Here is a 13,926-nt window from a genome sequence, read left to right on the forward strand (position 1 = left end):
TTCCAAATGACCATCTGTGAAGTGTAGCAGTTTCTGGGCTCTTCCCCAAGTCTGAATTCAGCTGCTAAATAGTAGACATTCCATTGCAAGTCTATTTCTGTAAGGGTTGAAAATACGCTATTATGGAAAATGCCCAGCTGTGGCTTTATACCTTCCATTCTGTAATATACATTCATTCATTCGACACATTTATTAGGTATTGATTGTGTGCCCAGCACTGTGCTAGGTACTAAAAGTCCTAAGATGAGGAAGACCTGTTTCCTGGGATTTTCTGTTTCCGCATGGCAGACAATAGAGGCAAACTGAGCACTGACAATGAGCCCAAGGGAGTACAGGCAGAGGTGCAGTGGGACTTCAGAAGAAAGGTTGTTAGAGACGATTGCATTGCTGGTTGGGTGGGATTTGGCTCTAGAAAGAAGAAAAAAGGATTTTCCAGGCAGAGGGGAACAATGGACATAAAGAGAAAGCAAGTGACATGTTGAGACAATACCCAGTTTTCTTTGGCTGGAGTGTATGAAAGGGGAAAGCAGGCACGAAGCTGGCAAAGTATGTTAGAGCAGCTTTTCTTTGTTAAATGTAAAAGGCGACTTGGGGGATAAAATAGACAGCCCTTCACCGTTAGGTGGGTGTGAGTGGGAGAAAAGAGGATGAAGTGAAAGATGACTCAGATTGTGAACTTAGATGGTAAGGGCAATGATAATTTAAGTAATAAAATAATTAAGTAGCAAAAGTAATAATTTAAGTCAGAAGAGGGATGGTGATTTACAGTTTACCAAGCCCTTTATATCCTATGGTACCCTTAAGAGGTATGTTCAGAAGTTGTTACTGTTACCGTAAAAGACCAAAGTTTGAAGGAGTTGTTACTTCTTCAGGGTTATGTAGCTAGTGAGGAGAAGATGAGAAGAGACTCCTGGCACAGTAACATTTGCACAGCAACATAGTACGCTCAGCATTAGATGAGGCACAGGAATTCATTCAACAAATGGTTATTGAGACTGTACTATGTGCTGGGCACCAGGGGTTCAGTGGTGAGTAAGATAGACAAAGTCACTGCTTTCTTGGAGTTTACATTTCCTGGGGGGAAGGTATAACTATCCAATTAATAATTTACTTTCAGTTGTGTTTAGTACCATGAAAGAAAAGTAGAGGATTCTGTGAAAGTATGTTTCAGGTGGCTCTGACCTGAACTTCAGAAGCGGAAGATTTCTTTGGGGGAAATGACATTTGACTGAAGCCTAAAGGCCAAATAAGCAGTAACCAGACATAGCAGGCAGTGGAAATCCTAATGTAAGCACTGTTAAGGATTTGGGTCTTTGGAGACATTATTCTATTTAATTATTGCAACAGCCCATTCAATAAATTGTATGCATTTTTCAGTTGAGTGAGCTCATGTTTAGAGACCCAACAAATTATTTAAGGAACCACAGCTTGAGCCTAAGATCTTCTTCGATCCAGTAGTCTTTGTGCTATTTGAAACATGTGAAGTTTGAAGTGGTGTTTGTTACACCTGGTTTTTTGCATTATTGTCTTTACAGCGCGGAAGGCAGTCATGTGTCAGGACAGAGCAATGGCCGGGATCCTCAGGCCTTGGCCAAGGCTGTGCAGATCCACCATGATACCCAGCACACGATGTATTTTGCCTGAGAGCCTCAGAAAAAGAACTCAACCAATTTGGCACCCCATGCAGCCTCAAAACGTTTCAAATGCCTACCGCCTCTAGAGAGAGCCAAGTTGACTTCAGGTGGTCTTCTACCAGCAGCTCGGAATAGTTGCACTGAATCTATACTTTGCAGCACTGTCTGATGCATCAACAAAATTGAGCCATTTTTTAAAAGTAATAGATACTCATAGATTGTCTTTTCTGATGCACTGGACTGAAATTTTACCTCATCATGCAAAGGCTGATCAGCCTGAACTTCCTTAAGGACTTTACAAGAAAGGTTTCTATGGAATATTTTGCTAGCTGTGGTGTTCACCGCATCCCTCTAGTCTTATAAGAGAAGATTATTCCTTGTTTTCTGTACTCATTGAGTGGGGTGTATGCATAAGTGGGAGAGAAAAACCAAACAATCTACTTCAGTTCAGCGTAACTTTTTAATTGTGTGGGTCCATAGACTTTTTAATGGAGATTTCTGACTTCGCCACTGTAAATGCCTTTAACGAGCATTAATTTTTGAAAGTTTTACAGAGCTTTATTAGTTTTCCTACTTTACCTTCTTGATCTCTACAGACTTGAGCTGGTGCAAGTACAGGCTGCCAGGCAATTGCACTGTATTTGGTTGCAAATTCAGACCGGCAGTTCTCTCATTTGGTCGACTTTCGTGAATGTGTAGCAGAAACAGATATAAGGCATGTCACGGTGACAGATAACACTGCCATGGTAAAAGTACTCATGTTTCCCCCTCTTTGAAAAAAAAAACTAGCTTTTAGTATTTTTCAAAGTTTTCAAAAGTGCCCATTTTATGCTGCTCTGTGGTTTGTTAGATCTAAATGATTTTTAAACTCTTCTCATAGAAAATTAACTTTGGCAATAAGCATTTTTTTAAGGTCCCCTCTCTTCCTCCCCCAACAATGTAGTTTTCTAGGTGAGATTTCAGTATGATTTTATCAGCTATTTCTTATAGATCATAATCTGGCAATTTCTGAAACTGGTCAGAAAAGACATATATTTCCATGACTTTAAAGAATTATTTTTATCTGTTTTGTAGTCACAGCTGGTGTCCTGTCACTATGTTTTAAAATAAGCTAGGACCACTATGCTTCCTTATCGGATGGGCTTTGCCAATCCTTAAGGTACATTGAGCGATGCTGTGACCTGCACAAATGTACCAGCATTTAAAACTTTTTTTCCCGGGAATCAAGGTTACTCACACAGTCATGTGCAGTGCAAATTTTTTTGCTTCTCTTTCAACCTGAAATGTACTTGGTGGGGTTTCCTTCCTTTCACTAAACTAAAACTGCATAGAAAAGGTTAATCTTTCTTAATAGATTCTAGATCCCACTCGCAAGGAGACGGGTTCCTTTCTTGTCCAAACAAAGGGAGCTGATCTAAAGCAAGCATCAGTGAAAATGTAGGGAAAAAATGTATTTTGTATTTAGTGTAGATAACACTTTGTGAATGGACAACAGTTACATAGAGTCTTGGTAGTTCCAACCAGTGTTTCCCAGCCCAGATTTTACTGACTTGTGATTCTCTATCCTGGAACCTCAGAAGTGAGAGCTGGAGAAGGGGATAAAAGCCCCAGAGCCACAGTCCGTATGGCTGAGGAAAGTGCTGGTGGAAGAGACAGACACAATGTGGGAAAACGATTTTGCCCCTTCTGTCTGGAAACTGCTGGTGGGGAAACACTGGATCTGATGGTGAAGGGTGTTTGCTTGAACTCATTAGCCGGTCCAAATCTCTTAAACTAGCCTTCTCAAAATCCCAGCAATACAAAGCACTGTTTTTCTTCAGCCTTTCAAAGAAGCTTGTAAATACATTGAAGTTTACATTTCCATGTGCTGTTGATCAGCGGCGCCACCCATGTTTGCTGAGACTGGTCTCTGAGAGTTCTATAATGTATATTGAGTCCTGTAGCTCATTAAGATGACTGCAGACATCCTTATTCTCCGCGTATAGTGGGATGAAAGCAAGCTCTGTAATTGAGGCACAACACAGGCAGTAGTGAAGAGATGGCAGATGTTAATTTCTTACGATTTTCCTTTTCTGCAAATACCTCACTTGGATACTACAAATCAGGACATGTTGGTTAGCCAGAGCTGCTGCTTTTATTCACACTTGTTCAGGGAGAGCTCAGAAAATACCCTTCAGCATGGCCGCCCTGGACCCAAGAGGAGGAAACAACAGAAGCTTCTTTAGGAGAAGGAGGACTGATTGGCGTCCAGGATGTGAAGAACTCTTGGTGGCTGGCTGGCTGGCCAGCGGGCACCACGCCTGCACTTGAGTGCCTGGGGCTTGCTTGTTCACGCACAGAAGTTCACTTCTCATCATCTTCTGGCACATATGGAGCAGGGAGCAAGGCGGAGTGCCAGGAGGCCCTGATTCGCTTGCCGGCAGTTGGGCTATATGCTTGACCTTGAACTATACAGTTTGTACAACCTCAGTCAGTCCTGTACACTGGGGCAAATCAGCGTGGTGGTGGAGGAAAAGCCGGGAGGCCTATTTTTTATAGGAAACAGTACCTTTAAGGGGGCAAATGCTCTCATTTTGGATGAAAGGAAAGAAATATGGAAGAACTAGGATCATTGGGGGGAAAAAAAAAGCCTGCTGAGGGTGTGAATCTTGAAGAGGTAATCACTACAGAATCAGAGTTGCAACAATACTGTTGCAAGCAGGTCTGAATGCATAATTTCAATTTGGCTTGATGATTTGAATACCATAACCCCTTGGGACTGACTGAATCATTATGCATGTGTCAATCAATGGGAGGTGTGCATTCTCTAGAAGTAGATTTAGGCTGTTTGGTTTCGTTGTTGTTGTTGTTGTTGTTTTTTAATGCAGCCTGTTCAGGCACTGTCATGTGGTGTGAAAGATTGAAGTATAGCAATGCTACAGAGTAACAGGGGATGGGAAGTGGGGACATTGGGAGAGTGGTGAAGATCCAAATGTTGAACCAATTATGTTTTCTTATTGTCGTTAGCTGTTGAACCCTGAGTGGTTTCTAAAGTGAACTAGCTGGCCCAGTGCAGCTAGAGTCTGGGCAGGTAGAACATATTCATTCTTACTATAAATTTTATTTGCTGCTTCCAAAGGTGATGATTTACAGGTTCTATATGGTCTGTACTTTAGGGATCTGGTGCCCAGCCTACATCAGAGCTTCTCTACCTGGCTCAGCTATCTACCCTGCCTGTGGGAAAAGGCAACCCACTGTATAGGAAGGCTCACCCTCTCCGCCCTGCCCTAGCGACCCTTTGTGGATGTGCTGTAAGATTTTCTTGCTCAATAGCAAAGTGGGAGCTCTGCTTTCATTTTAAGAAAGTGGAGGCTGAGGGCATTGTATCAATACTGCTTGAACTCCAGGGATTTTTCCTTGTCGAATTAAAGGGAAGATCTTGTTACTGATTAACCATTTCTTTATCCCATGCTATTGACATTCATGCTCTTTCTATGTCTAGTGGCTGAAAATGTTTGCATTTGTTCATTTGACTAATGGTGTAATTTTGGTTTCTATATTGTTAGACCTGTAATGTTCTAAAAATGTATTTTATTAACTTTGGGCTGGGTGTATGTCTCTAGCAATACGAGGTACTTTCTAAACTATTAAAGGAGGGGTGGTATCCCCATGTTGAGATATGATGATGGTTGTTTAAATTTTGCGATTTTTTTTTTTTCGCCTGCAGGGATATTTTGTGTTCTTGTGTCCAAAAGAGAATAAATTGGCATTCTTGTGCCAAAAGTTGTTTTTCTTGTCAATTGTCTGATACATATGGAGTATACTGTACTTGTAACATGCATGGTTGCTTTTAAAAAAGTTTCCTCGATTTTAAGAAATTTGAGAAAAAACAGAGAGGAAACTTGGTGTTTTTAACTCCTGGGTCTCCTTATCTTTAGAAATTGATATTTGGGAATTTTGGAAGAGCTTCTCAGCAAAATTTCACATATGAAAACTTTTAGAAGACTCATCAGGGTTCTGGGTATAGCTCTTAATGGGAAGATCTATTTAAGTGAAGTTTTGAGAAAAATCTGCAGTCTCCAGAGGGCGGTATGGCCCACATACTTTAAGACTGACTTCTCCAGAGGAGGAGCTCCCTAAATTCACCCAACCTGGGGCTATCCAGTCTCAAGTCTTTAAAAAATTCTCACCACATCAGGGTGAGTCACGGTAGAAATAATGCAGAGATTTACACTGTATAGCACTTATCCTCAGGGAATTTATGGTTTACCAGAGAAGCACGTTCTGCATACAACTAACTTTACTACAGGTAGTTCTTTTTTCCATCAGTACAATATCCCCCTCTCTGTTTATCCATTGTCAAACATTTATCACAAACCCACTACATGCCAAGCTCTGCCTAGGTGCTGGGAACATAGAAGAGTAAAATCTTTTTTTTTTTTTTTAAGATTTTATTTATGTATTTGACAGAGAGAGACACAGTGAGAGAGGGAACGCAAGCAGGGGGAGTGGGAGAGGCAGAAGCAGGCTTCCCGCTGAGCAGGGAGCCCCATGCGGAACTCAATCCCAAGACCCTGGGATCATGACCCGAACCAAAGGCAGACACTTAACCAACTGAGCCACCCAGGGTCCCAGAAGAATAAAATCTTAATCCTTCAAAGAGTTCATTCGAATATGGCATGGGGCAGGGAGGCAGTGAGATTAACATTGCCTGAGTGCCTAGTATAACCAGTCAATTTATATTGACGTCTTTAATCCCAGCGACAGTCCTCTGAGGTTGATAATGGTATCCCCTTTTTAAAGATGAGGAGCCCATTTCAAAGGGGTTAAAAAACACAGTTTCTGGATGGCATAGCTGGCATTGAACCCAGGCCTGTCTAGTTATTACCCTTGCGGTTGAGCACAAAATGATGGGAACTTAGAAAGGGAAACAACTTCAGCTATGGGGAGTCAGGAAGGATTTTACAGTGGTGGTGAATTTGGGGATAGGTGAGCAAGAGTTTTCCGGGTGGACAAGGAGAGGATAAGGGGTTGCTAAACACACTATTCCTTTACAGTAGATTGTGGTAACTACAAGTTTTGTCTATCCAAATGCTTTCCCTTCTTCCTCCTTTGGGTGATTGAATATCTCTTACAGGAATCTCATTTTTTTGTGTGTTTCAGGTGAGTCTAAATGACCTTCCCGCCTTGTCCCCCACCAGGTGTGTCATGTTCGTGTCCATCCTTGAATCAGTCACTGGGGGATGTGCACCAACTAGGAATGACTCGTGTGTCCATGCCTGTGAGTGTGTGTGTGTGTGTGTGTGTGTGTGTGTGTTAGGGGGTATGGCCAGCAAGTAAGGGAGACACAGACTGATCAGTACCGTTACAATCCATATGCCTCTCTCTTTCTCCATCTCTTGGCTCCAATTTCCTCTATGTTGACTTTATTCTCCAGAGGCTAGTGGCAAATATTTAAGGAGAAAAGAGACAAAGGCAGATGAGTAGCAACTATATTACAAGTTGACTGGAGAAGAAAATAAATTAGTTTAACATACATTTCTGGAGCTCCTATTATGCAGTAGGAACCATAAAGATGAAAGACACAAGTTCTGGCCATGGAAAGGTTCATTTGTAAACTTGGGGCCACACATGTAACAAGGTAGCTTTGAGAGTTAAGTGCCATGAGAAATATACACATGGAACCATGGCATCACTTGGAGAGTTTCCTAACGCAGGTGGGGGAGAAAGGAAGGCTTCTTTGAGGAAGTGATGACTGAGCTGACCCATAAAGAATAAATACAAGTTTTATAAATGAACAAGGTGAAAGAAGGCATTCTAAGAATTCTTGTCATGGGCAAAGTCACAAGAGAAAAAAGAGATCATGACTTATTTGGATGAATTACAAGTGATTTTAGTACTCTTAGATTATAAAGGGTGAGGGAGGAAGAGGGGATGATAGGTTGGATGATGGAGGCAAGCACTAGTTCCTGACAGAACAGGATTTGAATGGCATGCTAAGGGGGGGGGGGGGCGGGTAGAGTTTATCCACAGGTGCGGGGCTATAGCGCAGTCTGATAAGAGTCCGTTATGCCAGCAACAGTGCTTCGAGTAGGTTGAAGCTGAAGTTTTGCTGGAGGGAAGTTAGAGTTTTATTGTAATAGCCCAAGCAATAGATGATGAGGCTTGTACTTGAGCAGTGATAGTGCAGTTGGAGAGAAGGAATGAACAGAAGAGATATTCGGAAAGTAGAAAAAGTAGAACTTGTTGAAAGTGGACATAGAGAGTGAGAGGAAGAAGGCAGATTCCTTAGGACTCTCAGGTTTCTGGCTGGCGTAGCCCAATAGATAATAATGCCACTGAGAGAATGAACACAGAAGAAGCAGCAAATTTGTGATTTTTAGAGAAGGAGGAAGGTTTTAAGTTCAGTTTGGGACAAACTGGATTTGAAAGCAGTGCATGGGGCACCTGGGTGGCTCAGTCGGTTAAGCGACTGCCTTCGGCTCAGGTCATGATCCTGGAGTCCTGGGATCGAGTCCCGCATCGGGCTCCCTGCTCGGTGGGGAGTCTGCTTCTCCCTCTGACCCTCTCCCCTCTTGTGCTGTTTCTCTCTCTCTCTCTCTCTCAAATAAATAAATAAAATTAAAAAAAAAAAAAGAAAGCAGTGCATGCAGACTGGAGGAAGAGTTTGGGAGCCATCAGTATATAGGTGGTGATGAAAACCGTTCATACATGTGTTCAGGGAGATTATTCAGGGCAAGAAGAAATGAGAAATATGGATTCCCAGGAAAGACAAATATTTAAAGGGTAGACACAGGAAGAGGCACATCCGAAGGGGAATAAGAAATGCACAAAGAAATAAAAGAGAACCAGTTGTCCTAGAAATCAAAGGAAAAGAGCATTTCACTAAATATACATAGGATAGGAAGTTGCTGTATGACACTAGACAAGTTACTTAACTTCTTCTAACCTCAATTTTCTCATTCATAAAGTAGAAAGTACTAGTACTTTCATCCTGGGGTTTTAAGTATTAAATGAGATAATATATGTAAAATCTTGGAAGCATTTAGGTGTAAGCAACAAAGAAGGAAATGATCAACTATCCAATATCACATTGCAAGACAAAATCTGAAAAGTGTCCATTGACATTTATTTGTAGCACAGAGGTCATGGGTGACCCTGGTGGGGTCACCTGGTGGGAGCACCATTTGAGGGTGGAGGGAACAGAAGCCCAAGCACAGAGATCTGAAGAATCTATAGAATATACCTTCTAGCTAGCAGATTGGATGTATGGGGGGAAATGAATTCTGATGTTGCCTGGAGTGAGAAGTATGTTCATTTTTCAGACTAGAGATTTGAGCACATTTACACACTAGGCAAAGAGTCAGTGGAGAGGGAAAAATTGGCAATATTGGAAAGAGAAAAGATGCATGTTGAAGGGAGAACTGGAAGGAAGTAGGAGGGAATGAGATCCAATGTACAAGTAGGAAAAACTGGGAGAGGGAGGAAGCCATACTATAATGTCTTCTGTAACTTTTTGGAGTATAATATAGTAAAGTATCCAGGTCTTAAGGGTATGTAGCTCAAATTTTCACAAAGCAAACACATTCATGTAACTCTGACCCATATTTAAAAACACAAGTTTACCTGTGCCCCAGAAGCTCCTGAAGACCCCTTCCTAGTTGTTACCTGAGCCCACTCTCCCCAAAGATAATCACTGTCTTGACTTAGATAGTTCTTCTTGTTTTGGAGTTCATATAAATGGGATCATTCAGAGTGTACTCTTTTGTTTCTGGCTTCTTTTTCTCAGTTAGGTGTTTGTGATACCTGTCCGTGTTCTTGCACATAATAGAAATGTGTTCGTTTTTTATTGCTGTGTAATACTCCATTGTAGGAATATACCACCATCCATTAGCCAGGTTGTAGACAGTTGGGTTGCTTCTCCTTTTTGGTTATTGTGAGTAATGTTGCTATGAACATGGTTGTACAAATATCTCTTTGAGACCCTGCTTTCAATTATTTTAGGTATATACCCAGAAGTGAAGTTGCTGGATCAGACGGTAATTCTGTGTTTAATTTTTTGAGGAACTACCATACTATTTCCCACAGCACATGGACCATTTTACATTCCCACCAGCAGTGCACAAGGGTCCCAATCTCTCTACCTCGTTTCTCTATTTCTCACTCCAACTTCTCCATTTCATCCTTATTGGGGACACTTGTTATTTTCTCTTTTTGTTTTCTTTGTTTCTTAAATAACAGCTATCCTAATGAGTATGAAATAGCATCTCATTGTGGTTTTGACTTGTATTTCCTTAATGATTAGTGATTGTCGAGCATCCTCTCATGTGCTTTGTATATTTTCTTTGGATAAATGTCTATTCTAGTCCTTTGCCCATTTTTGAATTGTGCCATTTAATTTTTTTAAAGGATTTTATTTATTTATTTGACAGAGAGACACAGCAAGAGAGGGAACACAAGCAGGGGGAGTGGGAGAGGGAGAAGCAGGCTTCCGGCAGAGCAGGGAGCCCGATGCGGGGCTCAATCCCAGGACCCTGGGATCATGACCTGAGCCGAAGGCAGATGCTTAATGACTGAGCCACCCAGGCGCCCCTGTGCCATTTAATTTTTGAAGGACAACTTTGATCGGTAATATATAGTTTGATGAGTTTTTTCTTTCAGTTGTGAAGATGTTATTCTATTGTCTTTTAGCTTCCATTGTTCTGTTGGGAATTCAGCTATAAAAGTTGTGATGGTTAATTTTATGTGTCAATTTGACTGGACTAGGGATGCCGAGATAGCTGGTAAAACATTATTTCATGGTGTGTCTTAAGGGTGTTTCTGAAAGAGTCAGCATTTGAATCAGTAGAATGAGTAAATAAATCTGTACTCACCAATGTGGGCAGGCATCATCCAATATATTCAGGGTGCAAACAGAACAAAAAGGCAAAGAACAGCAAATTTCCTCTCTTTCTTCTTGAGCTAAGACATTCTTGGACATAGGAGTTCCTGATTCTGGGGACTTACACCAGTGGCCTCTGGTTCTCAAGGCTTTAAGCTCAGACTGGTTCTTCAGCTTGCACAGGGCACATTGTAGGACTTTTGGGCCTCCACAACTGTATGAGCCCTATATTCCTATCATATATACAATTCCTATAATATATATAGTTCCTATTATACATATAATACCTGTATTTATATCTCTCTCTGTATATCTTCCATTAGTTCTATTTCTTGGGAGATTCCTAATATAGTAGGTAACTGCCTTTTTTCCTCTGGCTGCTTTAGTATCTTCTCTTTCTTTTTTATTTTCAATACTTTTACTATAAAAGGGCCCAGGTATCTTTATATTTAGCCTGCTTGGTACTTTGTCTTATTCATTTTTGTGAAATTGGCACATAACGTCTGACATATAGTAGATGTTCTTTAATGTATGTTACACACATGAAACCCACAGATTACCACAGATATTTAAGGAAGTAATACTTGAACACCGCTCCACCCTAAATTTTGCTCTCCCAGTGATCCTGTCTTATCTAATTCTGAACTCGAGTCTCTCTGATCTCTTTCCTTGACCCTGCTCCTGGCCCCTAGACTTGGTTGTCATTTGAACTTGGTTTGATTTCTCTTATGTTTAATCTTGCTTTCTCCAATTGCCTTCACTTGGCTGCCCTCAGAGTCTCAGTGTCCTTTGTGACATTAATCCCCCACCCCCAGGCCTGTGTGTGTGTGTGTGTGTGTGTGTGTGGCAATTCTGACATTAGGAATAATAGAAAGTTTTAAAATTCTTTTTTTAAAGATTTGTTTATTTATTTGACAGAGAGAGAGACACAGCGAGAGAGGGAACACAAGCAGGGGGAGTGGGAGAGGGAGAAGCAGGCTTCCTGCTGAACAGGGAGCCCGATGCGGGGCTCAACCCCAGGACCCTGGGATCACGACCCGAGCCGAAGGCAGACGCTTAACGACTGAGCCACCCAGGCGCACCTAAAATTCTTGTTAAAAAAGATACCACACACCATGGCAATTTATTTCAAATATTACCTTTCAAGGCACACACATTTCTATATAGTTGTAATCTTAATGCATATAGGATTTTGTATTCTATTATTTCATTAACTATTATATAACGAATAGCTTTTCTTTTTCAAAACTAGAGTCATGTCATTTTGCAGTCATAATAATTCATTTGGCAAACATTTATTGAATACCTACTGCTTGCCTGACATTGTGTTAAGCACTGGGGCTACAAAGATAAAGTTCGGTTTTTCTTTATGCTTTTGAGAGTTTTGTTTTTCATGCTTTTGAGGCTTCTATATGCTTAGAGGAGGGGGAGGCGGAGAAGGAAAGGGAAGGCTATGTCAAAAAAGGAGAGCAGCTAAGTGTTGCCACATATACCACAGGAAGTGCAACAGGGACACATAGGAGGGAATATCAGAAGTTGTCATGAAGGCAGGAAGCCTTGAGCTGAGTTTTGAAACACAAGTAGGTTTCACCAGTCAGATGGAGGAGACGTTGATGTTTTAGGGGGTTAATATATCATACCCTCTTCCCTACACCAGTTCAGAACCACCTGAAAGATGGACATAGATATCACATAGTTGGACAAAGAGTAAGATGTCAGCTTTATTGCTGGTAAGACTTAGATAAGAGGCCTTGCTGAGAAGTGAGAACAAATGGGAATGCTAACATTGCCCTTTATTTAACATGCTTACCTTCACAGCAAGCACAGGACAACCTTGGTTTTCCACACGAGGAAAGAGTCTACTTTTCCAAGTTTAGTGATTATGAACTTCAGAATAAAATTGAAATTTAAAAAAAAATCCCATTTAGGGCACCTGGGTGGCTCAGTCGTTAAGTGTCTGCCTTCGGCTCAGATCATAATCCTAGGATCCTGGGATCAAGCCCTGCATCAGGCTCCCTGCTCCGTGGGAGGCCTGCTTTTCCCTCTCCCACTCCCCCTGCTTGTGTTCCCTCTCTCGCTGTGTCTCTCTCTGTCAAATAAATAAATAAATAATCTTTTTAAAAAAATCCCATTTGAACATCGTCAAAAATATAAAATGCTTAGGGATAAATTTGAAAAAAGATGAAAAGATGTGCTAGATCTGTACATTGAAAACTAGAAAATATTGCTGGTGGAAATTAAAGAAGGCCTTCATAAATGAAGAGATATATTATTATCATGGATCAGAAGACTTAAAAGACTCAAGGTGTTAATGTGTACTCAAATCGTTTTATAGCTCTAACACTATCCCAGTCAAAACTTGGCAGGCTTTTGGTAGAAATTTACAGCTGATTCTAAAATTTAGATTGAAATGCAAAGGACCTAAAAGAGCCAAAAACAATTTTGAAAAGAAAAACATTGTTGGAGGGGTGCCTGGGTGGCTCAGTCATTAAGTGTCTGCCTTCGGCTCAGGTCATGATCCCGGGGTCCTGGGATCGAGCCCCATATTGGGCTCCCTGCTCAGCGGGAAGCCTGCTTCTCCCTCTCCCACTCCCTGCTTGTGTTCCCTCTCTCGCTGTGTCTCTCTCTGTCAAATAAATAAAAATTTTTTTAAAAATTTAAAAAAAAAGAGAAAACATTGTTGGAGAACTTATGCTACCTGTGGAGAATGGATTCTAAGATGGTCCTATGATCCCTAGCTCCTCATGTTCAGGTCTTTGTATAATCCCCTCCCCTTGAGTATGGATAAGACCTATAGCTTGCTTCAAACCAATAAAACATTGCAAAGGTGATGGGATGTCATTTTGTGATTTACATTAAGTTATATAAGACTCTGTTTTGCTAGCAGACTCACTCTAAAATGCTTCTCTCTCTGCCTCTCTCACTACCACCCCACCCCCCCACTGCTTTTAAATATGTTAGGAAAGCCCAGGTGGCAAGGAATTGTGAGGGGCCTCTAGGAGCCCATGGTGGCCTCTAGCTGCTAGCCAACAAAAAATGGAAGCTCTTGGTTATACAGCTGCAATGAACTGAATGCGGCTAACAAGCACAGAAGCAGGAAAGTAGATTTTTTTTCCTAGTCGAGCCTCTAGATGAGAACCCAGCCCTGGCCTATACTTTGCACCCTGTGAGATGCTGCTTAAGCAGAGGACCTAGCTAAGCTATGCCTGGACTCCTGACCCACAGAGAATTGAGAAAATAAATATATGTTATTTTAAGCCTCCAAATTTGTGACAATTTTTATGCACAATAGAAAACTAGTACAATACCTGATCTTGAGACATTATAAAGGTGCAATAATCAAGACAGTGCAGTATTGGCATCAAGATAGAGAGATAGATCCATGAAACAGAAATAGACCCATACATATATATGGCCAATTGGTTTTCTTTT

The 13,926-nt window shown here is 41.2% G+C and overlaps 1 protein-coding gene across 1 annotated transcript in view; it reads left to right on the plus strand.

Annotated features, from left to right (window-relative positions):
- Nucleotides 1-5,400, plus strand: part of AGO4 (argonaute RISC component 4) — a 38,305-nt gene extending 32,905 nt beyond the window's left edge. Inside the window, exon 18 of the mRNA XM_021684204.1 lies at nucleotides 1,536-5,400. Coding sequence (XP_021539879.1) covers nucleotides 1,536-1,644 — 109 coding nt within the window. The 3' untranslated portion in view covers nucleotides 1,645-5,400. The remainder of the gene's footprint in view (nucleotides 1-1,535) is intronic.
- Nucleotides 5,401-13,926: the final 8,526 nt, after the last annotated feature.

This window comes from Neomonachus schauinslandi, chromosome 4 (genome assembly GCF_002201575.2).
Source record: "Neomonachus schauinslandi chromosome 4, ASM220157v2, whole genome shotgun sequence".
NCBI lineage: Eukaryota > Metazoa > Chordata > Mammalia > Carnivora > Phocidae > Neomonachus > Neomonachus schauinslandi.